The sequence below is a fragment of the Rhagoletis pomonella genome, unplaced genomic scaffold, assembly GCF_013731165.1.
Source record: "Rhagoletis pomonella isolate Grant_MI unplaced genomic scaffold, Rhpom_1.0 Rhpom_scaffold_00004, whole genome shotgun sequence".
NCBI lineage: Eukaryota > Metazoa > Arthropoda > Insecta > Diptera > Tephritidae > Rhagoletis > Rhagoletis pomonella.
In genome coordinates this window covers 38,428,105-38,450,602 of record NW_023458558.1, presented here as the reverse complement: position 1 = coordinate 38,450,602, position 22,498 = coordinate 38,428,105, and the positions used below count along the sequence as shown (strand labels likewise).

General features: G+C 36.6%; 2 protein-coding genes across 4 annotated transcripts in view; one reads left to right on the top strand and one right to left on the bottom strand.

Annotated features, from left to right (window-relative positions):
• LOC118737549 (autophagy-related protein 16) overlaps positions 1-22,498 on the top strand; it is a 302,080-nt gene that overhangs the window by 586 nt on the left and 278,996 nt on the right. For 2 of the 3 annotated variants that reach the window (XM_036468122.1, XM_036468123.1), the window contains exons 2-3: positions 4,032-4,417; positions 4,471-4,613. In XM_036468122.1, coding sequence (XP_036324015.1) covers positions 4,032-4,417; positions 4,471-4,613 — 529 coding nt within the window. The remainder of the gene's footprint in view (positions 1-4,031; positions 4,418-4,470; positions 4,614-22,498) is intronic. The other variant, XM_036468125.1, reaches the window with a different exon arrangement.
• Positions 8,761-22,498, bottom strand: part of LOC118737551 — a 261,819-nt gene continuing 248,081 nt past the window's right edge. Inside the window, exons 7-10 of the mRNA XM_036468127.1 lie at positions 20,805-21,056; positions 16,479-17,410; positions 13,739-14,035; positions 8,761-10,697 (exon numbers count right to left, since the gene is read on the bottom strand). Coding sequence (XP_036324020.1) covers positions 10,441-10,697; positions 13,739-14,035; positions 16,479-17,410; positions 20,805-21,056 — 1,738 coding nt within the window. The 3' untranslated portion in view covers positions 8,761-10,440. The remainder of the gene's footprint in view (positions 10,698-13,738; positions 14,036-16,478; positions 17,411-20,804; positions 21,057-22,498) is intronic.

Genomic DNA, 22,498 nt, shown 5'->3' with positions numbered 1-22,498 from the left:
TACATACAACATATACACACATATGTAGGTAGTGTTTGGAAGTATCGAGCACTTTTGAGGATCCACTTCTTTGGTATCGATACTTTTAAGGATCGGGTATTTTTGAGAGTACTGAGTTTTTTAAATATGTATTTGTTGCTAACATTTCAATGCTTATTGTAGAAATCTCACAATCTGGCAGCACTTGATTCAAATTAGTGTTGTACTTGAAAACTATCAAAACTTCAAATTGAGTACAATTATTTCTGAATACCGGTAAATGTAAATAAAACTCAGTACTCTTAAGTATCTATTCGACACTTATACTGAGTACATTGAATCGATCCTGAAAACAGTATTTTTGAGTACTGAGTACTTTAGAGTTCTTTTGTCAGTACTGAATACTTTCGAGTTCTTTTTGAGTACTGAGCACGGACCAAATTTGGTCCATTTCTTTTCGTTTGGTCCATTGGTCCAATTCTTTTTAAAATGGGCCATTTCGCAAGCCTTTGGTTAGGTTATTATGACCGTTTCACTTCATGCAATAAATTTCACGTTTTCAGTTTTTATACCCGAGCGCACTTGTAAAATGGCTGGCAAAAATATGGAAAGGTAGCAAAAATTTAATCATATCGTTTAGCACATGAAAATAATATTCGATTTCAATCGACATTTAACATCTTGAAATTTTTACACCGCATACAGTTCTTTATGATCCTGATGTATCAATTTTGCCGCTACTCGACCAATTTTCTGCATTGGTAATTGATGCAGACATAATTGAATTTCAATTTCGCAAATTGAGGCTGAGTGAAGGTAACTTCAAAAACTGTACAAATATAGAACGCTTTTGGGATCAAGTAAGTTTAATTAAAAACGGATTGGGTGAAGCGGCTTTTGGAGAATTGTGTGATTTAGTTCATAACATTTTTAGTCTGCCACACAGTTCCGCAGCAGCTGAGCACAAACTTTTTGATTTGTGTTAATAAAAACGAAATTAGGAGACAAATTATAATTTAAAACTTTAAATAAAATAATGTTATTAAAATACAGCTGTAATGCCCATTGTATGCAATATAAAAAAATCGTTATAAAAACTGAATTGGCATATTTTCTTGATAAAGAGGAATAAACTCGACTCAATCTCCCGATGTAATAAAAATTGGTAAATTTTTTACCATTAGGTAAATTTTTTGGTCCGACAAATTAAATGGAAATGGCAACCGTGATACCGAGTTCTTTGAAGTATTCAGAACCGATACTTTTAAAAACCGAGTGCGGTCGAACCTTTCGAGAATAGAGTTCTGAGTACTTTTGGTATCGATATTGCCCAACACTAGTACATAGTAACAACACTCGTATATTGTATGTATACGAAGAAGAGCTAACAAAGGTAGAAGGCTTCCGGTTCTGTGCGCTGGTAAGACTAAATTTTCACCCAGCAAGGACTGCTGCGTCAGCGATTGAATCATGGTTAGGTCATTTCATTACATTCGGTATCAATCGTTTTGAAATGCTTCAAATTTGAAAAATTTATTTGATTTCAGATTTTCAGAGAAATCCAACATTTTCCCCCCATACAATCATAGGGGTCTTTCCATCTCAAAGTTTGCGATAAAGCTCACAGGGATTGTTCCTTGAACAATTTAAGGGGACATGTATTTCCACCGGAAGGTCCACCACGACAAAAAAAAATAAAAGTTTTATTTGTCTGCTTTTTAAAATATATACTGGCTATGTAAGTAGAATCATCTTTGCATAAAATGGTCTTCCTAGGTGGTGCCAAGGTCGAGATATTTCGAAAAACGGTATTTATGGTCCGATTTGGTTCGAATTTGGCGTATGTGGTTGAAACATAATAAATCATAGATTTTTAATAAATTGACCCTGAATTGGCGCTGAAGTCAAAATATAAAGTATATTCTACATAAAATCCAAGTTTTATTTGCGTTAAAAATTCATTTAAAAGCAATATTAACAAAAATATAACGATGGAAATTTATGTCACGTGACGCTACGTCACGTCACGTTTCACACTTGAATTGAAACAATTTGCATTAATTCAAAAAACTCTAAAAACAACTAGAATTGCTCCAAATCATATTAAAATAAGTTTCATGAAAATAGCCATGCACAATTCGCAGAGTTTTGCGATTTTGTAAGAAAAGAAAAAATCAACTTCCATTTTTTGTCACGTAACGAACCTCTCTTTAAATGCTTCTATTTCAGGACCAAGCAGTTCGATTGATTTAATTTTTCGGTTAAATATAGAGCTAATTATGTGCTATACAATGGCCCAAAAAAGTTAAAGAAAACAAATGGTATTCCTTTTTTGTATCACATTTAAAACGTACGACTGCCACGTGCGCCACCATGGGAATGCCCATATTCGAATTTTTCGAATAATGATTTTTTCTTTTTTAATACGAACGCTTATTTTTTCTCTCTTAATAGCTACTTTTGATGAAATCGCTTATAACTGCCACGAAAAATCAAGCATTTTAACGCTTTTTTTAAATTACAGATATTGATCTACTGAACCGATCTAGTGAACTAAACCTCAGTAGTTGTTTGTTAATAATTAATTATTGATAATAAACAAATTTTTTTTTTTTTCAAATTGCCACATCTTTTTTTTCTACGTAAATCTAAGTAAAACATTTTTTTCGATATTCAAAAATTGAGTATTTGCTTTTGAGATTAATAATTTTTTTTTTAAATATTTGTCACACTGCCAATCTAAGTTATTTTGTTTTTCTGAGAGAATAAACTTTCCGCATGCCTTTCCCATTTCTTTATTGACTTCTACTTAGAATTTACATTATTTAAAGCCGATTTGATAATAGAGTTAAAGAATCTTTTAAAATTTAAAGGGTTCTTTATTTTACTGATCGATTTCATAAATCCACTTTAAAGATAATTGTGCCCTTTAGTTAAATACCCAAAATGAAAATTTAAATGACAAAGGTCCCTTTTGTAGAAAAAAAAAAATAAGTACGTCATTTTCGTAGTTATAATTACATGTTTATGACAATGAGATAATGCAATTTGGCACATATCAGCATTGCCAACTTTATTTCCATTTAAATAGATCTTTTGTTATTATTCAATTGCCATTGTATTATGACAACACTTCTTGTTTAAAGTACATTTAAATAACACTTTAACTAAAAGGAAACTTTTGCAAAAGGAACTTAAAGTGTTTTATTATGAAATCGGCCAATAATAGCCAGAATATTTTAATTACATCATTTTTCAAACGAAAGTAAGTATGTATGCCTGGTTGAATGTACATAAATATGTACATAGTATGTGTGTTCGTATGCATGATGGAAGCCAAGTGTTATTGCATGTTGTAAAAATATATCAAATTTAAAGCTTTCTACTCAATAATAGCTTCATAATCACACATGCATGTATTGGTGTCTTGTTTATTTTATTTATTTATACGACTATAATATTTTCATTTAGCATTAAGATTGTTCTGAAAAATGTATTGTTGTGAATAAAATTGGAACTTTGCAAGCAGCCCATCGAATGCAAGACGAAATCATTTGAACAAAAGCAAAAAAGTTAAAATTAAACAACATATTAATAATGGAAAAAATAACAGCACACATTCACAAAAGTAAAAATTATTTGCATCAGCTTAATCAAATTCGCCTATACTATCGACATCTCAGCTCTCGATACTCATCATTTGATTGGCTCACTCACTCACCTTCCTGTCACACGTGTGCCCAACGCTTAATGGCTTAGCAAAGTACTACCAAAATACACTCTTAACTGCAGAATAATCAGAGAATAAGAAAATGTCAAAACAAACAAACTCACTTTTGTAAAAAACAACAACACAAGTAACGCTGATGATAGCCATCAAATGCATCAAAAGACCACCAAAAGAAAATTCAAAAAGAAAACCAAAATCTTTTCTTTTTTTTTAAATATTTTGCAAACGTACCGAAAAAACAACTATTTTCCTTTTCTTCTTCTTTTCTTTTTGTTTTCGATATCATATCACAAATTGTGCACTCCCACTTTTAAATATCTAGAAAAAGACTGCCGTCAATTTTCAGAAAACGTTCGGACAAATTGAAACGCGATCTAGAAGACGCCGTCCGTGAACCCAATTCACAACATCGCAATTCGGGTAGTCCATCGCAACTGGGCGACGAAGGTGACTGTATCTCGTTGACTGGCGGTAATAACGGTGCCGTTGGCGGGGTAGGTGACTACTACAATCTCGATGAAATGTTGGGACCTCTACATGAACCAAACCTCAATCCGTGCTTAGTGTCTTCCTCAATACCAACAACAATATTTATGAAATTCGAAGCGCACGACAACGAATCGCATGCGGTGCGTTGGAGTCCCGTGGAGCGGCTAGTGGCGACCGGTGGTGGCGATCGTAAGGTCAAGCTGTGGGATGTGGCGAAAGGTAGGCGCGCAGCAGTTGAAGTCATACAAATATTTAATTTTCTGCTCTTACAGTTGCGCAGGAACCACGCGCCGTTTTGGGCGGCAGTAGTGCCGGCATCAATTCCGTGGACTTTGATTCGACTGGCACTTATATACTCGGCACCTCAAATGATTATGGCGCTCGCGTGTGGACGGTGGCGGATAGTCGATTAAGGGTAAGTCAAAATGGAGAAAATGCAGAAAATGTCAATGACAATAAAAGTGCCAAACAAAACAAAAATAATATTGGCGATAATAATACAAATAAGACGTGCGCCGTATGTGGCAACTGTGCACTGGATAGTCTGATGTTGAACGCTGATAGTCAGCATTTTGGTAGCGTTTAAATAAGCAACGCATGTAGACAAATTAAGAAATTTACCGAATAATATCTATTTTTGATTGAAGTAAAATTAATTTTGGTTACGTACTCAAAAAATGTTGGGCAATTTACCATAGTTATACATTTTTTCTTGAAGAAGAGAAGTGTACGCTTCTTTTTTATTTAAGGTAAACTGAAAAATAAACGTTTTATATGCAAAAAATATACAATGACAAAACTGCCCAATTTAAATAAAACTTCTGTACTAAAAATATTTTTGTATCTTTGCTTTTAAATAATACCCTTAGAAATAGAATTTGTTCAAAGATTGAAATTGAAATTGAAAAAAAAAAATTATGTTCATGAACGCCATTAATTATGCTGCATGAAAATTTTTTTATGAAAATTACTACAAACGAAACTTGGACGAATTCTTAAAAGGCCCTAAAGTATATATATCATTGATGAAATTGGAGGTTAAATTATACTTTTTTGGTACATTTTGGATCTGAAACATTGGTACTACATCAACATTTTTGATAAAATTTTGTCAAAATATGGCATTGCGCCAAATTCTGTCGAAAGATTCTTCTACATACCTGGAAATTTTAATTTTTTGTGTATAAAAATGTAATAATCTTTCGCTACCTCACACAAGTAAATATGTGGTGCTTATTAAAATCGAATGACTTGGTAAAATCAGCAAACAGGTTCTGTAATAATAGAAACAACTAGTGAACCGGTTGATGTGGTCCAAAGTTATGCGGTAACATACATAAAAAAAAAAAAAAAATATTCCGACGAACTGATAACCCCCTCCTTTTTTGGAAGTCGGTTAAAGAAAAAAAAAAATAAAATTGGGAATGGTCATATGAAAATGCTTAATGATTTTTTGGGATGCAATATGTATTAAACTCCTGCGCAATTCCATTTAAACGGCCTAACAAGACATCCGATCGCCACGCAAATACTTTCCCTCCTTTACTCTCATCGTTCGGGTCAAGTGTGAGTAAGCATAAACCAGTTTCTGCAAGCGTACGTAAACTACCGATCAATAGCAAGACGCGTAGAGTATTTACTTTGCCTTTCGCAAGTACTGCGAGTAAAAGGTATTTGACAGTAGAGTACTCTACTGGTAGTATTTGAGTATTTTCGAAGAAAACATACATTTGTGGTATCTGAATAAAACTAAGGACAGGAACGTACTTTCAACTAAAATGCTAATATATGTACATACCTAAGTACATATGTATGTATGTGCATAGATACATATGTGCATAGATACATATGTGCATAGATACGTATGTGCATAGATACATATATAAGTGTCCGCATATATTTTTTCTCGTCACTTGCTCTGTCGCTTCACTGCAGCAAAACCAAGTTGTGGGGAAAACTCTGATGATATGCGTACAATTGAAACCATGGGTTTGAAGATAGCGCAAATTGATGTGAAAATTTCAGTTTCATATTAAATATATTTATGTATGCATGTACATATGTAAAAATGTAGTTTCGATTAAAAAATATCGGATAAAGTTTTTCTTTCGCCATTCATACACCTCTAATTTTAGTATTTATTAAAAAACTCAATGAAATTCAAAAACTATCTCTTGCATTTGGTTTTACTCAATACCGATTTGAGCTGTCGCACAGTGTTATCAAAACAAAAAGCTATCAATGGGTAGGTTCAGAAGGCGCAGCAGTTGAGCGCAACCGTTGCTAAAAAAAAATCAGTGATCGTTATGCGTGTTCTGAACGACTTATACATTAGCTGTCAAATTCAACTCTCAAAGGTACACACCAACATGTTGTCTCAAATGATCAGAAAAATATTACGATCATCTAACACGCAACTATTCAGTTGATCAGAAGTACGCAACAACGCGTTCAGAAGGTGCAATCGCACCAGTTACTGAGCTGTTGCGCCTTCTGAACGTGCCCAATGAAAATTCGTTTCTCTTGAAATCAAGTTATATGGCTGCATATGTATGTACATACGTACATATTTCGAATTTTTTTTTATTTGTAAAGGCTCTCAAGAAAAACTAAAAATTCATAAAAAATTACGCACAATAAATGGCAAATAAACTTGCTTCTATAAAAAATTTCTTAAATCAGTATGCAGCTCTTAAGAAAAATATGCTCGTACATCTCGTCGCTACCATGTCCAACTATCGAATATGAAAATCGGCACTTTTCAAAATTTTGATTTGCCACTAGTAATTTTATTTCGTATAGCACCATTGCTTAAGTTGCTGTTTTTGACAACTTATTTGTTGGTTAATGACTGCAAATAGTTTTATAGAAAATTATAGACGAGAAATAATACTTTCATAAAAATATAAGTACATACATAGATTTAAAAAGCTGCTTGAATACAAAAGTTTTATGAAAATGTCACATTAAACAACTGTCTAAATCTACGGTATTTTTTATAAATAAAACCGTAAACATTTCCTTACATCGTCAATTTCCATATTATATTTTTACTCTTTCAATTTCACTCACCAGCGCCGCAAACGATATCAACTAGTAGGCTAACAACCAGAATTGAAATTTAATACGCAAGTACTTACAGTACTACAAGTATACAGAGAGTAGATTTGCTACACCCTTTTGGCAGCAGCAAATATCTCTCGTACGCGATGAGAGAAAGTAGAGTACCTACTTTGGTGGAGTAATAGCAAGTACGTCAAGTATTTACTCTCTCAACGCCAAGTAGTGTATGTATGCGGAAAAAGAGTAACAATGTGTTGGGAGTAGAGTACAATCCAAGGAGTACTTATTGAACGAAATGCGGCAAATACACTTGCGCTGGACTTTAATATGTATGAGGGGGAGAGAATGTTACTCATACGCCATGTATGTACGTGCCGTATGAGCAACATCTTCCACGTTAAAATTTTAATTCTTAGCACTTTGCGTACATAGGATAACATCAAAAATAATGCCAGCCTGGAGGTCAAGTGGATACTTTTGTCTCCTCGGTAGGCAATTAAAAAGCAGCTCTCACAAAAATTAAATTACACAAATTTCCATCATGCATTCCCTTTTATATGGCGCATGAAACGTCGACGATATCTAACAAGTATGAGAGGTTTTGAGGGCTGTCGAGATAGAGTAAGTAAGTAGAAGAAGTAACTTTTTAAAGAACCCGCTAAAGGCTGCGGAAATTCATGCTTTGTTTGGTTCAATCACCCTGGACTCAGTTTTTCCAAACGTATCCACCGGTTTTTTTGGATATCTATAGGCGGTTTTTTTAAGTCTTGATTGAGTTGAGTTTTTCAAGGTCTTTTCCTATATCCTAGAATATTTGGGAATGAACAGTACATCATATTTGATTCCAATAAATTAATGTTTGACGATTAATAGTTTTCCACGTGTTTCGCCGAGCTTCTTCTCCAATTCGTATTCTCATTTCTGATGTTGTAATACAAATGGAGAGATCCACGCTTTTTACTACACCTCCGAAAAGCTTTTTTATGGCAGAAGTACCCTCTGAGGTTTGCCATTGTTTGCAGAGGGGCGGCCGCTGTTTTTTTGATGTTGAAATTGAAATATGCACTATGCATACTCGGCTACGGTGGCCAGAGCAGTACTCAAATCCGAAAAAAGATAAAAATCAATAAAATAAAATAAGATCATAAAAGCTATTTTTACTGTTAATAGTTTTAGTGGAATTTTTGGCCATGACTCGTACCAATATAAGCGTTTTCTCTGTACGAAAAATATAACCGGTTTATGCGTTTTTTTCATTTCAAAATTGGAAACCGTTTTTTTTTTTAATTCCAATTTCTTTAAATAACTCAAAGACAGGTTTTGGAAAAAAGGTGAATAATCGAACTCTTTACTCTTACTCTTAGAAACTAAAATCACAGACCTCAATTTTAGAGCGCAATGCAGATTCTTGTAGTAGAATTCCCCCATTTAGAAGAATGTTTGTAATTCTATATATCCTTTTATTTAGTTATAAAATTTATTGAAAAAGAGTACAAAATCATTTAATTTTATTGGAAAATTCTAATGACAAAATAAACATATTCACGCAAATTACAGTTTTTCTTGCGGTGTGCTTTTTTTTTAGTACAAATAGACTATATTTTTTAAATTTTAATATTTATCAGCGTTTAGCAATAAATATTAATACTTTCAACAACGGCACTACTGCTGATCAGTTGCTTGTTGTGCTACATACTTCGAAATTATTACTAAACATTAACTACAAAAATAAATTATATAAGCAGAATTTTATTCCAAAATCAAAATTATTTTAATTAAATAAAAAATGTACTATAAATAAGTTTTTTGTTTTGTTTTTATTTTTTGACGGGTTAGAAAAAAGGACAAGTGAAAAGTGGAAGTGGCATACAAATTACGCGCTATGTTTTCTTTGTTTTTGTTTTAATGAACATAAAAAATACACTGCATAGCTAAATTAAATTATATATTGCATTCAGTTATCGTTTACTTAAGCGTTACTGGATTGCTGCTTGTATATGTATGTATGTGTTGTTTGTATGTCTGCAGTTTTATGGGAGTTGGGGCAGTGTTTCCTCGGTACACTTGAACCACTCTTAAGTTGTCTATGTATGTATGTATGTATGTTGTGTGCTTTAATGCTTTTGTGATATGCATTTACAAAGTATGTTTGTGACTGTTCTGCTTGAATGCGTGTGTACGTGTGTACGTTTGTGCTTGTTTGTTTATGTACGTATATATATTAAATTTAAACCTAAAAAATAAAACTATTGCAATGAATTAACTATTATAAGTCTGCCATAAATGCAGTGTTTCTAATTGCTAGATTCTTTATGTTTCACATTTTCTGTTTTTACTGAATCCACTGCCGTCTTATGCGACCGTGTATGCATAGCGTCTACTTAAAACTACACTTTGTCTGCAACTTATGCAATTACGCAATAGTTCGCAAGCCAATCGCTTGTGTCGTATTAGATTTCTTTGATACGCTGCATCTACGATTTAGCAATTTCATAAAGAAAAATAATACAAACTCCAAAATGATCAGTCGTCCTTTTTTCTGTATATCCACGCCTAATCACTATGTTCTATTTAAATATTTTATGCAATGTCTTAAAGAATTCATTTGTTTATGTGCTGAATCGCCGAATTGAACATCTTTTTTTATCGCATAGCTTAAAACTAGTATTTTAGACTATTTTGACGCAACGTCCAGCTGGCATCCGATTGCGCGTTAGCTTTCTCACGTTCTTTGCTTTATGTATGCGTTGTTGTTTTTTTGTTTTGTCTACCCTTGATAATAATAATGCACCTATGTACTATTAAATATGTAATTACTTTAATCAATATTATCCATATCGTTTATATTGCCCACGAGTTTCACTTTTCGGCACCATGTGAGTTTAATCTGCACGCACCTCCGTTATAACTTCATTTAAATAAGTATCTTGTTTTCGTTATTCTTGTTAATGGCGTCTTCGTAAGTTTGTTATTGTTATTGCTTCATAAATTTCTTACTTCTCACAATAATTCTTACTACACTTCTGGCAAGAATTCGCATATTTGTCACACCTTACCCCCAAACCAACCAATTAATATTTTTAAAAATTTTGCTAAGTCACTTCAAGGTGGTTTATCGTTTCTGCGCTTCGTTTAGTCGTTATTGTGTGTGTAATTGTTATCTCATTTCTCATACGTCTTTAAAATTGACGTCCGTGTCGTCCTGCGAAACCGCTGTCATATAATTTGCACAACGATTCAGATCGCGCATTCGGCACGCTAGTCACAATTCCTGAGCCATTTACCGAGCTACCTGTGTGCGAACCATAACTGGAGCCGTTGCTGAGAATATCGTTGCTGTAGGGTTGCTGTTTTCGGCGCCGTTGGTGCAAGTAAGTCCAGATGGCTATGACGGCGAGTTGTGCGAGCAGGAAGACTGTGACAGCCACAATAAGACCTGTCACAAAAAAAAAATAATGGAAAATTAAATTTTTTATGAGAAATAAAGTAAACAAAGGTGTTCTGTGTTCGGAACGTCGTTGGTGTTTTACGGTCTTGGGGTGTAATAGATAATCACTCATGTCTTAAACGCGATTCGTCCAAGTACCAAATAAAAATGTTACCTTCGTGAGATAGAAAGTTTGTCAAAGTGTAGGTAAGTGAACAAGAAGATATTTAATATACACTCGTTTATGCAAATATGTATGTGTGTCTGTAAATTTAATACCTAGGAAAGATAAGGCTGAGTTGGCTTCTTGTAGACCCATTCAGATACCATGTGTTTTTATCCTCGCTATATCGCCCAGGTTCCTAAAGAGCATAGCTTAAAATAGCGAGACTTTTAAATACTAATCGAATGGACAGACTGCAGCGTTGATCCGGATCCACTCGTTAATTCGGAATTATCTCGGGAATTAATAAAAGCATAGACCGAAAGCGTAGAATACAGAGAATATGCAAAATTAGTATGGAAACCTACCTTGTCATCGTTAATACAATCATCATACTAATTCAGATAGGAATAAGTGCGGGATCGAGATTGAGTATTTATTTAGTCCCGTGCCCAACTCTAATGGGAATCAAATTTAAATTGAATAAGAACTTATTTGAATTAGTATGGTAACTGTATTACCGATGATAAGGTAATATTAGATGCCCATGCTAATTTTTTCTGTATTCGATGCTCTCTGGTACGTACTACAATTCCGTAGGACCCAAGTTCGATTGCTAAATTTTTTAATTTTTTTATTTTATTTAATTTTATTTATGTATTTCATTTTGCTTTTTTATTATACTTCGCCTTGTTTTGTTTTGTTTTGTTTTATTTCACATTATTAATTTTTTTACATATTAGTTAATCTAAATTTTTACAGTTTAATTTGATTAAAAATGTCAAAAACAACTAACTAAAACCAACATTAAAACTTCTGCATTTTTATATTTAATTATAATTGAATGAATAAAAAAATTAAATGAATATTATACTGGCTGGCAATAGATATCAAGATATATCTATGTAAGCTTTTATATATATTTCTCTTGAGAAGCAATGAGCGGTCTCCATTGACAATTTATATTCTGATATTCAAGGCATAAACTTTATCATGTGCAGACTGGCAGTTATTGCAATTATTATATGTTATGGTAATATGTTTCTTTCTTTATCAAATATGGTAATTTGTTTTTCAATTTGGTAACTTTTTCGATTCGGCCCTACATTTTTGTTCAGTAGAAAAGATGCTCCCCTCGCATAGCTCAATACAGGCTTATTCTGATTCCATATTAGGAAGTGGTTCGTAATAGTATTCATACAGAAGGACATTTAATTTCCGATCTCTAACAAACAGTTTAAAAGTGCCTACTGGTATCCTAGCAATATGTTTGGTAATTTTTGTAAAATTTGGTACCTTATTCTGGTAACAACAATAGCTGTTAGGTGCATTTTAAATCGATACCCTAAAAAGTGGAAAGAATTTTTAACCGACTTCAAAAAAAAAGGAGGAGGTTATCAATCCGTCCGTACTAATCTGGTTTAGATCCGATCATTGGATCATGAAAAAATTAACGGTACTCCTAAATTTTTATATCAAAATTGAAGTCGGTTTTGTGTTTTGCTTAAAAATTGCTTCTTTTCCCAAAATTTCCACACCATTCGGTTTTTCGGTCTAACGAATAAGCTAATTTTATCATATACCGATGCGTAGGGCTGGAACTATCCGTATTTTCGGATATCCGTTCGGATATTCGTGTATATGGATAAAATTTGCTTAATATCCGTTCATTTTATCCGAACATCCGGTTAATGTCCGTTAATTTTGTTATCCGGATATCCGGCTAATATCCGTTCACTTGGTTATTCGGATATTCTAAACAGTATTTGAACGGATTCGTAAAAGTGTTCTCAAAATTATATCATACACCGATGCGTAGGGCTGGAACTATCCGTACATTCGGATAAAATTGGATAAAATTTAGTTAATATCCATTAATTTTATCCGAACATCCAGTTAATGTCCGTTAATTTTGTTATCCGGATATCCGGCTAATATCCGTTCATTTGGTTATTCGGATATTCTAAACAGTATTTGAAGGGATTCGTAAAATTGTTGCCAAAAATTACTGAATCTATCGAGCTGCATAATAAGTAATATCCGGATATCTATACACTATTCGGATATTCAGAGTGTTTGTGATTTTACTCGAATATCCCTAGTTCACGCCTTTTTTACGTGTCTTTATACCCTTACACATTTCAATCGCTTGTCTCATTCAACACCTGCCTAAAAAATCGTCAGTTGTGGCGCCAACAACAGCGCCAGCGATAACCAATACTTTCCCATCGCTAGGCTTATCACATATCTGTTAATGCAGAAGCATTTTTCCCACAAAACCACACTTATTCTGTTACCTTCGACCATCGAGCGCTAATCTGTGAAAACAGACACTTGAGCTCTCACCCATTATCGCGTCGGCGCTATCTGTTGCCAACAATGTTGTATGTTTGCTGTCCACATTAACAATCGCCGCTGGAACAATACCTCTCCTGGAAAATGTGCATACGTGTGTGTGTGTGTGTTTGTGTGCATAGACGGTGGCTTTAAGAGATATCACAAGCAATTACGTCAGTGCTTAACGCCTGATTGCGCGCTGCGACTATTCTTGTGGATAGACTGGACAGACACACAACTGCAATCTAACAGTCTAGTCACTACATACATACTAACTACCTACTACAAAGTTAGCTACTATTGTCTCGATTGATCATGTCCAGCAATAGTTTATAAATGTACCTTCATACTCAAGATTAAAACACTTTTGTTGGGTTTGGTGTTGTTGCGATCGTCTTGATTGTCTCGATCGTCTGCCCTACCGCCATCATCAGTTGCGCTTGTCGTCTGCACGTCTGCACTGTACTACTGGCTTAGAATTTTGTAGGTAGTATTCGTCAGCAGCGTTGTAAGTATGTACCTGATACTACTGTCTGTCCGGCGTACTTACCGATCGCATTAACACAGTATCCTTGGCCAGCTTCACCGCTAATGAAAATCGTCTCATTGCTATCGTACGCCGTGGACTTGGGCTGTTGCTGTTGCTGCTTATCGAAGCCAAATTTGTCAGTGATCTGAATTGATTGTACCAAAAGCATATCCTCTTGACTAGGTTTGCCGTTCGTCGAGGCGGCTGTTTCACGTCTGGTGCGCAGGCGCAATTGCTGTTGTCTGGTGCGGTGTTGTTTTTCCACCAGCTTTTGTTGCTGGTGTTCATAGCTATTCAGCACAGTGCCAGTAAATGTAGCTGCAAGTTGGCGGTATAGCAAGGAGTATACAGCGAAGATAAATAATGAAAAGATAAAGAAAAAGAATAGATATTTATGTAAGCAAAAAATAATCAAAGAAACGGATATAATTTTTTGTTGTTTGTTACTATTTTTTTTGTTGTAATCTTTGCTTGTTTTATTTATTTCATGCATTTGCTATTATTTTGCTATTGATTTCTTACTGTTGCGGTTTGCTGTAACAACAGGTGATAGGATTAACGTACATGTCGTACGAAATGAAGCGATAAAAAATAAAATGCCATCATTAAGATGAGTCCTACTCGTACAATATAGAATCGCCTTTCGTGGCCCTCGCACACTTATAAATTAACCGTTGTTTATAGTTTTCGCTGTATTGCCAGTTGCTTCTTTCTATTTAGTTATGAATTACTTTATGGCGAAAGGTAAAATTTATCAAACTCGTTGAATTAAGTACTGTAGAGAAAGGTTCTGTTCTTTACGCAGTAGTAGCATTGATGTTAGCTAAAGCTGTCTGTGTGAATATGCATGAACAAATTATACTATGAGATAGCCTTTGATCTAAACTACTTTTTAATTTGTAATTTCAAAAATTATTTGCAATAATATTTTCTAAATAAAAAAACTCGATCTTTAACTTCGTGCTTCGGGTTATAACTAGTTTTGCAAGGGCAAACTTTACGTTTGAGGAGTTTGGAAACTTTTGAAATTGTTTAATTTGGTTGCCTTTGCGTTGGCTTTCATTTTAATTAAATGTCAGCTTAGGCAAAGATGGGCATTTTGGGCAGAATGTGTTTTTCAAAGACCAAGAATCACCTGTACTTAGCCCCTTATAGCCAAATAATTGTATACATACATATGTAACGCCACGTACCCCGATTATGATTACCAACATAGCAACACCAGGCCTGGGTTTTCCCATTGGGTTGTACACGGGCCACATGAGTTTTTTTTTTATATTCAGCAGCCAGCCGCCGCTTTTGGTCCGATTTATGAAGATTGGGGAGAAAGACTACTTTATAGTACATACATATATGGTCCGAATTGGGGGTAAGATCCGCACGTGGGTTGAGTCCTATGTGGAACCCTCTCTGGCTATCTCGGATGCAGCCTTGTTTCAGGGAATGTTGCAATGAACAGGAACCCAAACTAAATCCAGATCGACCTGGCTACTTACTCTACTTAAAAGAGTCCTATAGCCCAAGCCAAGGCCGCTTGTCTATCCGATAAAAATGGCTATACGCTTACCGTGACGTAAACCACTACGTTCTAAAAACAAAACAGCCTTCAGCTATAGTGAATCCTTTTGCCTGGAAGACACTTGCAAAACCGGGCAGATGGATTGATGGGATTCTTAATCCCAGAAAATTGGAGACAACGCCTGCTACCACTCTGCGTTCCATTTTGGAGCCAGGCAAAGTTATCAAGTTCCTCGTCGCATGTAGATTCAGTTTTGGAGTGAGCGTTAAAAAATTAATAATTTGTAAGTCCGCCTTCAGACCTGGAATTAAAACATGACTCAGCCTCAGGTAAATCAACATTTCAGAAGAGCAGAAAAACCTGCGCACTCAGCAGCTTTAGTTAGGTCATATTAGATGTCTTTAAGCCCAAACTTTGGACAAATTGCAGCAGCTTGGACTTCTTTAGGTAGGTGTAGTGATTGGATCACAGTCCCTTTTTCACCTTTCTCGCTCTGTTATGACTTGTGACCCCTTATTACAACTAGCGCAAGGAACGACTTATTTATTCTGATTTTCCAGTTAGCTGTCGTAAATTTCTGGGCCAAAATGTCTGTTGTTACCTTTAGTCTAAAATTTTGATTTGCCTCATACTTGGCCAAAGCTCATTGGAGTATTATAAGAAGAGATGACCAAAGAGCTGTACTTGAAGTCGCTCCAGTATCAGTCAAACTTCAATAAATGTATTTCGCAGCTCCTTAAGACTTTTAGCGCGAAAAATAAAAGCTTACCTACGTAGGCAATTAGAGCTGCCCTAAAAGTCAAAAGTGGTCTATGAATAGATCCTAGCTTCTCTGCTTATCTGCCTCCTCAGCAATGCCTTCCTCAGCCATTTATAACATACAAAAGAAAATGTCGTGAAGTTATTTTTTTCGCCAGGTTGACTAAACCTAAGTTTCTTCGGTTAAAAAGTCTGCGGTTGACATAGTTTTCAGATAGTATTTATATAAGTTTTTCAAAACATTATTTTCCTACAGCCTAAGTGAGGTGAGGGCAATGTGCTCTTCACTCCTAGTCGATATGTTTAGCTTCTCCGTTTAGAAAATAATTCGTTTACCTTCTTCCTTTACACTTGTTGGATCCATCATATTATCGCCACACGCATTGCCGGATTCGCTCTATTCCTAATTCGCTTGCTTTATTTTCTTTAAATTTAAACTCTTTTCGATGACCTCCTATCAACATTTAACTTTATTACACTCACCTGTCGCATTAATTGAACGCCTCCTGCGTCCGTATGATATCAATGACTTGAATTCACCGCCGATGTCCTCCTGATCACATTGCACCGGTTCGCATGTGGGCATACAGGGCGTGACGAGCGCGCGGAATTGCACCACTTCGGATGAGGGGAATTTGAATGCATCAAAGTGTGAGAGCAAAATTTTACCAGATAAGGAACTCTTGTAGATCGGTCCCATAATGAAGTGATCGGTAGGACAGCCATTCGAATCGATGAGCGTAATTTCTGCATTATCACTACCATCCATAGCAACCAATTCGCGTACAAAGATCTCGTAGGGACTGTGTTCATCGAGAATTTCGAATTTCAGCGCCAACGGATCACCAACCTCAGCTGAGCGCATCACATCGGAGCCATCGCGTGAGGTAATCTTCATAATCACATTCGGTGAATCGACTATAACCTCTTCGCTAAGCGCTGGTTCGATATCGCCCTTAACACCCAAATCAACTTCATTCGAAACCGATTTGTTAGTCAAGTCATATTGACAAGTAACAGCCAAACCCAAATCAGACGAAGTAACAATGGTGTCGTGATGCTGTATCACTACATCGTTCATGTAACGTCCAGAGCCGCTTTGGCGTACATTACATTCGAGATCCTGATAACGCATACGCAATTCGAAGTCGAGTGCATTCTTAACATCAACAGCGCACGATTTGGGCGAACCTTTAGCGTAGACTTTGCCGTCGAAAAGTTTCGATGTGCGTATGCGTGCAATCATGTCGCCAGCGCCGCATTCGATGGTCACATTGTAGCAGGATGACAGTTCATAAGTGGCTGCTTCCGGCACTTCTAGGTAAGGATCTTGCACATCGGATAGTGTAGCACGGCTGTGATGCGAAAGACGGCAAACCATGTCGCCAGTGTCGCCGTAGTCGTAGGAGTGGCATCTAGAAGAAAGAAAAAATGAATTTAGAAACTATATATTTAGAAGTAGGACTTAGTAGGTATGTAGTTCAGAGTCAAACGTCGCCAAAATCAAAAGCTTTAAATTTTCGGTTCTAAAATGTCTCATGGCGCAATAACTTGCGCCGCACAGTGCATAATTTTGGCCATTAAGGAGAACAAAAATGACAGCGGCCATAATGTAAGTCTACATAATTTTATTTTTGCTTTATGTATTTTAAATACATCTTTATTATAACGGTTTCAAAGGAATATGGCCAGGTCAGCGAAGCCGTTGTATTTTAATTCGCTGCACTATGTCTATGTCGATGTAAAGCTAATTCAGCATATCGTTATATCATGTACGGTATTCGCCAACGCGCAAAGGCCCCTAAATATTCCGCAGAATCCTTCTCTTGAAAACCCCAAGAGCCGCTCAGAGAGGTCTTTCCCAATTCTTTCGGAGCCGGTTTTATTGCTCAACGTTATTTTACACAGCCATATCAGTTGCGCGGGTATGCAAAATTCAGACATCGCGGCTTATAGGCAACTCCTTTTAGTGCGGTCGAAAGCCCTTTTGAAGTCGACAATAGATGGTGAGTGTCGATCCCTTTCTCGCGTGTCTTGGCGCGTATGTCGTGCGGGGTCGCCTTTATTGTGGATTGGGCAGAGCACACTTATATTCCAGTCGTCGGGCATGGTTCATCTGACCATATTCTGCATAAGAGCTGATGCATGCACCTTATCAGCTCCTTGCCGCCGTATTTGAATCGCTCGGCTGACAGGCCAGGCCGTCAGCTTTAGCAACGTTTTTGTTTCTCAAGCGCGTTTTTTGCTAATTCGTACATCATCCACGTGGGGCTAGGGTTCGTCTTCAACATTCAGTTGGCTGGAAAAGTGTTCCCTCCATAATTCAAGAGCGTTCTGGACATCAGTCACTAGGTCGCTATTGTTGTTCTTACAAGAGTTCGACCTGGTCTTAAAACCGTGTCCGCAAGTCGCCTAACTGTCTGGTAAAATTTTTGGGCGTTTTTCCGGTCGGCCAGCATTTCAAGCTCTTCGCACTCACGTATTTCGGCTTGTTTTCTTATTGCGGCAAGTACGTCTCACTTCCTTCTTTAGTTCCCTATAACGGTTCCACATGGCTCGCGTTGCGCCCGATCGCAACGTGGCAGTATAGGCGGCGTATTTTTTCTCTGCGACTTCTTGACATTCCTCATTGTACCAGTTGTTCTTTCGGGCTCGCTGAAATCCAACTACTTCTTCGGCGGCGGTACTTAATGAGCGGGAAATATGGCTTCACTGCTCGCGTCGCGTATGTCGGTTTGTTGAAAAGTGCTCTCTGAGAGCAGTTGTGAGAGTCAAGTGGCGAATACATTCACTGTCTGTTGTGACTGCAACTTTTCTACGAGATATAGTGGTCCGAGTCGATGTTTGTTTGGCTGGAAGCACTGGAAGCACTGGAAGCATGCCTTCAGTCTATCACAACATGATCGATTTGGTCTCTCTTTTTTCGATCTAAAGACAGCCACGCAGCTTGATGGACCTTTTTATACTTAAACCTAGTACCGCATACTACCATGTTTTGGGGCCCGGTGAACTCGATCAGTCTCAGAACGTTGTGAGACGTTTCATCGTGAAAGCTTAATTTTCCGACGGTGGTTCCAAAGATCTCTTTTTTGCCCACCCTGCCACTCAAGTCGCCAAGCACGATTTTGATATCATGGCGTGGACAGCCTTCGTATGTGTGCACCAAGCGCTCATAAAAGAGCTCCTCGAACGCCTCGTCCTTTGGCTTGTGCCTACACGCTAGTCCACTGGGTTGACCGACATTACGGCGGAGTCTCTCTCCTACCACAAATCCAACAACCAATATGTGGTCCTTTACTTGGCTGCTGTATTAGATATCGCAAGGCCACTGAAATTTTTTGCCTTGCTCCGTCTAATGCATTTATTGGATAGCGGCGATGTTAGCTTTTGTTCTTACGAGGACATCAACCAGCCGGGCAGAGGCAGATTCCCCCAGAAGGGTCCGGACATTCCAGGTGCATGTTCTCGAATCGTAGTCCTTTAAACGTTTCTTCTCTGGTCTCTTTTCTTCACTGGTAGTAGTTTTTACGTGGAGGAGGATCAAGAAATTATATGACTATGACCGATCGTTATTTCTATCCACAAACTCTGTCTATGCGTCTTACGCACCGTTTCATAAGACCAAGACGCACCACTGATGTATACATCCAGAGTAAAACTTCTAGTTTAAAGCCAACGTTTTCCTGAAAAGCAGCCTGTAAGAGTAAAATAAATTACCAACGAACTTTCGGAAACCATATTTTTCCCCCGTTTCTTTAATCCAAGCCAACTGAACATTAGTTACATATGTATGTAGTTTCAAACATCTCGCTAATGTGCATTTCCTTATGCAAGAATTGTCGGAAAATTACGCAAAAATTCCAAGCTTATCTCGAAGCTGCTGTCTTCTACTGACTTAGAGTTAGCCAGTACAGAGTGACAGAAACATTTGCTCTCATTGATTTAATCGGCTGCCAGCATTGTGCTGTCAATAACTACCAACAAGTGGCAACAGTACCTTGCAATACATACTGGCTGCATGCATAAATACCAAACTACATACATAAATTCATACTCAAAGAGAAAAATATCTGCAACCCATAGAGCAGTTTATTTTGTGCACAGGCATTTAATCTAATCGCACATCATGAGTTCTCATCAAATTCAAATTTTCTATGGCAGCAAATCGCATAAAAGTCGCTGATGGGAGCACATTTGCACCCACTGCGCCGCAATATAACGGTATGCATAAGCTACTCGTTTTTTTTTTATTTTTATTTACGATTACGACGGCATTAATTTGCACACAATTGCAATTCCATCGAAAATTCCCAGCAAGAGACTTGTTGTTAGTTGATTAGCTGCGCGACTTCTTTTTCCATTGGTCGACGTCAACAGCCACTGATTAAGCAACACTTGTGGCAACATGTTGCGGAAACATGCAACAAGCAACAAACGGCTTTGCCATGCCAAATGTCATGCTGTTGCCGCCATCGCATCAAATGTTGACATGCTAATGTATTGGCGTTGGCTGTATGCAGCGGTTGCAACCAATGATTATGCTGGCCATTTGCAGAGTAGCTTCTTTGCGGCTCGACTATTCAAGATATGACCAGTTTTTGGCTATAATTTGTTGCCGCTGAACGGCCGCCTACTGAATGCCACAATTGACTTGACCGCATTCGGTTGGCAGTCAACGGCGGCACACTTGTTTAGTTTTTTCCCGTTTTCTTGTTGTAATATTTCTGTGCGTTCTATTAGTTATTAGTTTTTATGTAAGTGGGTTTTTGTTTTCATTGTCCTGCCACAGCCTCTGTCTGTCGCGCTTACCTGTACGGTGAATTCAAACATAAATCACGACACTCATCAATGCTGCCAACATCCTGATACACCGAATCTACCGTCTTGAGTATGCGGCCGGACAAGCGTTTGAACTCGCACAATTTATTTGGCTCATCGGCGCAGTTATTCTCCAGATAATCGACAGCGTCGTGCGGCTGGAATGCGCCAGTGCCGGCCAGCGTAATGCGATCCATTTCGGAGAGCTCACAATTGTTTGTACTGCGATAATAGTTGGCTGATCTGCAAGAAAGCAAAAAAAAAAGAGAAAAAATTAAGTTGTGGATTAGCGAAAAGCATTGAAAAGAATATATATTTGTATGCATGTGCGTACTTGTATAAGAAAATAGCAAGAATTATGAAAAAAGCGTTAACAAACTAAAGCAAACAATCTTGACTTTGTATGTGGTAGATATGTACATTAGGCTGCATCACTCCCCATACAAAAAAAAATTCGGTACTGTTTTTCGGAATTATAAAGTCTACTATATTTTAAGACGTCCACCAAAATATTTCGGAAAAATTTTAAGATTTAAGCCAGCTGGACCGATTTGAAAATACCTCCAAAAATGGAGTTTTTTCATGAATAGAAACAGTTTCTTAAAGATGTTTTTTGAAGAAATCACCTCAAATGACAAAACGATCTAAGCTTAAAAAATTCACATAAAAATAAAAAAAAAATTTTGAACGAAATCGTAATAATGAGATTTTTGATGCCGTTTTTTTAACTTTTTTCAAAGATTGGTTTTAAATCTTTGCAATTAAGCTCATTCAAAGAATGAAAGAGAAAGGTAGGATGAACGAACATCATTCAAAGTTGAATCAAGATGTGTTGGTATTTGAAAAAAAGGGACACGAATGACTTCTTTTGCACATAAATAAAAATAGTGGGAAAATACCTTTCGACCGAGATCCCATAAGTCTTAATCAGAATACTTAGTTTTGGCCCAGTTATGTATTTAAGTTTTTCGTAAATTAGTCATTGAAAAAAGTAAAAAAACAGCATCAAAAATCTCATTATTGCGATTCCGTTGAAAAGATTTTGAAATATTTTTATGCAGGTTTTTTAAGCGTAATCTGTTTTGTCATCTGAGGGGAGACTTTTTTCAAAAAGTTCTTTAAGAAACTATTTTTATTCATACAAAACTCAATTTTTGGAGGTATTTTCATATTGGTCCAGCTGTCTTAAATCTTAATATTTTTCCGAAATATTTTGGTGGACGTCTTAAAATATAGTAGACTTTATAACTCCGATGGAAAAACAGTACCGATTTTTTTTTTTGTATGGGGAGTGATGCAGCCTAATATTCCGAAATATTTTGGTGGACGTCTTAAAATATAATAAATTTTGTAATCCAAGCGCAAAAACCACACCTTTTTTTGGTGATGCAGTCTAATGTACATACATACGTATATGTGTGCACTTTGTTCTATTTGTTGGTCAGCCACAAACACCACCAGCCTAGGTACTTTTTTGTGCTATGCAATTTATCGCACATTAATCTGCCATCACTGACATTGTTGCTGCAGCCTGTTTGTTGTACATTTTATGCGCGGTCCAATTTTGCTATTTATGGCATTAACACGACCGCGCTGAATTGACTATGCAACGAATGAGTGAGTGAGCGAGTAAATGAATGGTGTCTGCGCAAAGTTTATGGATGCACTTTGTTGGCAGATTTTAT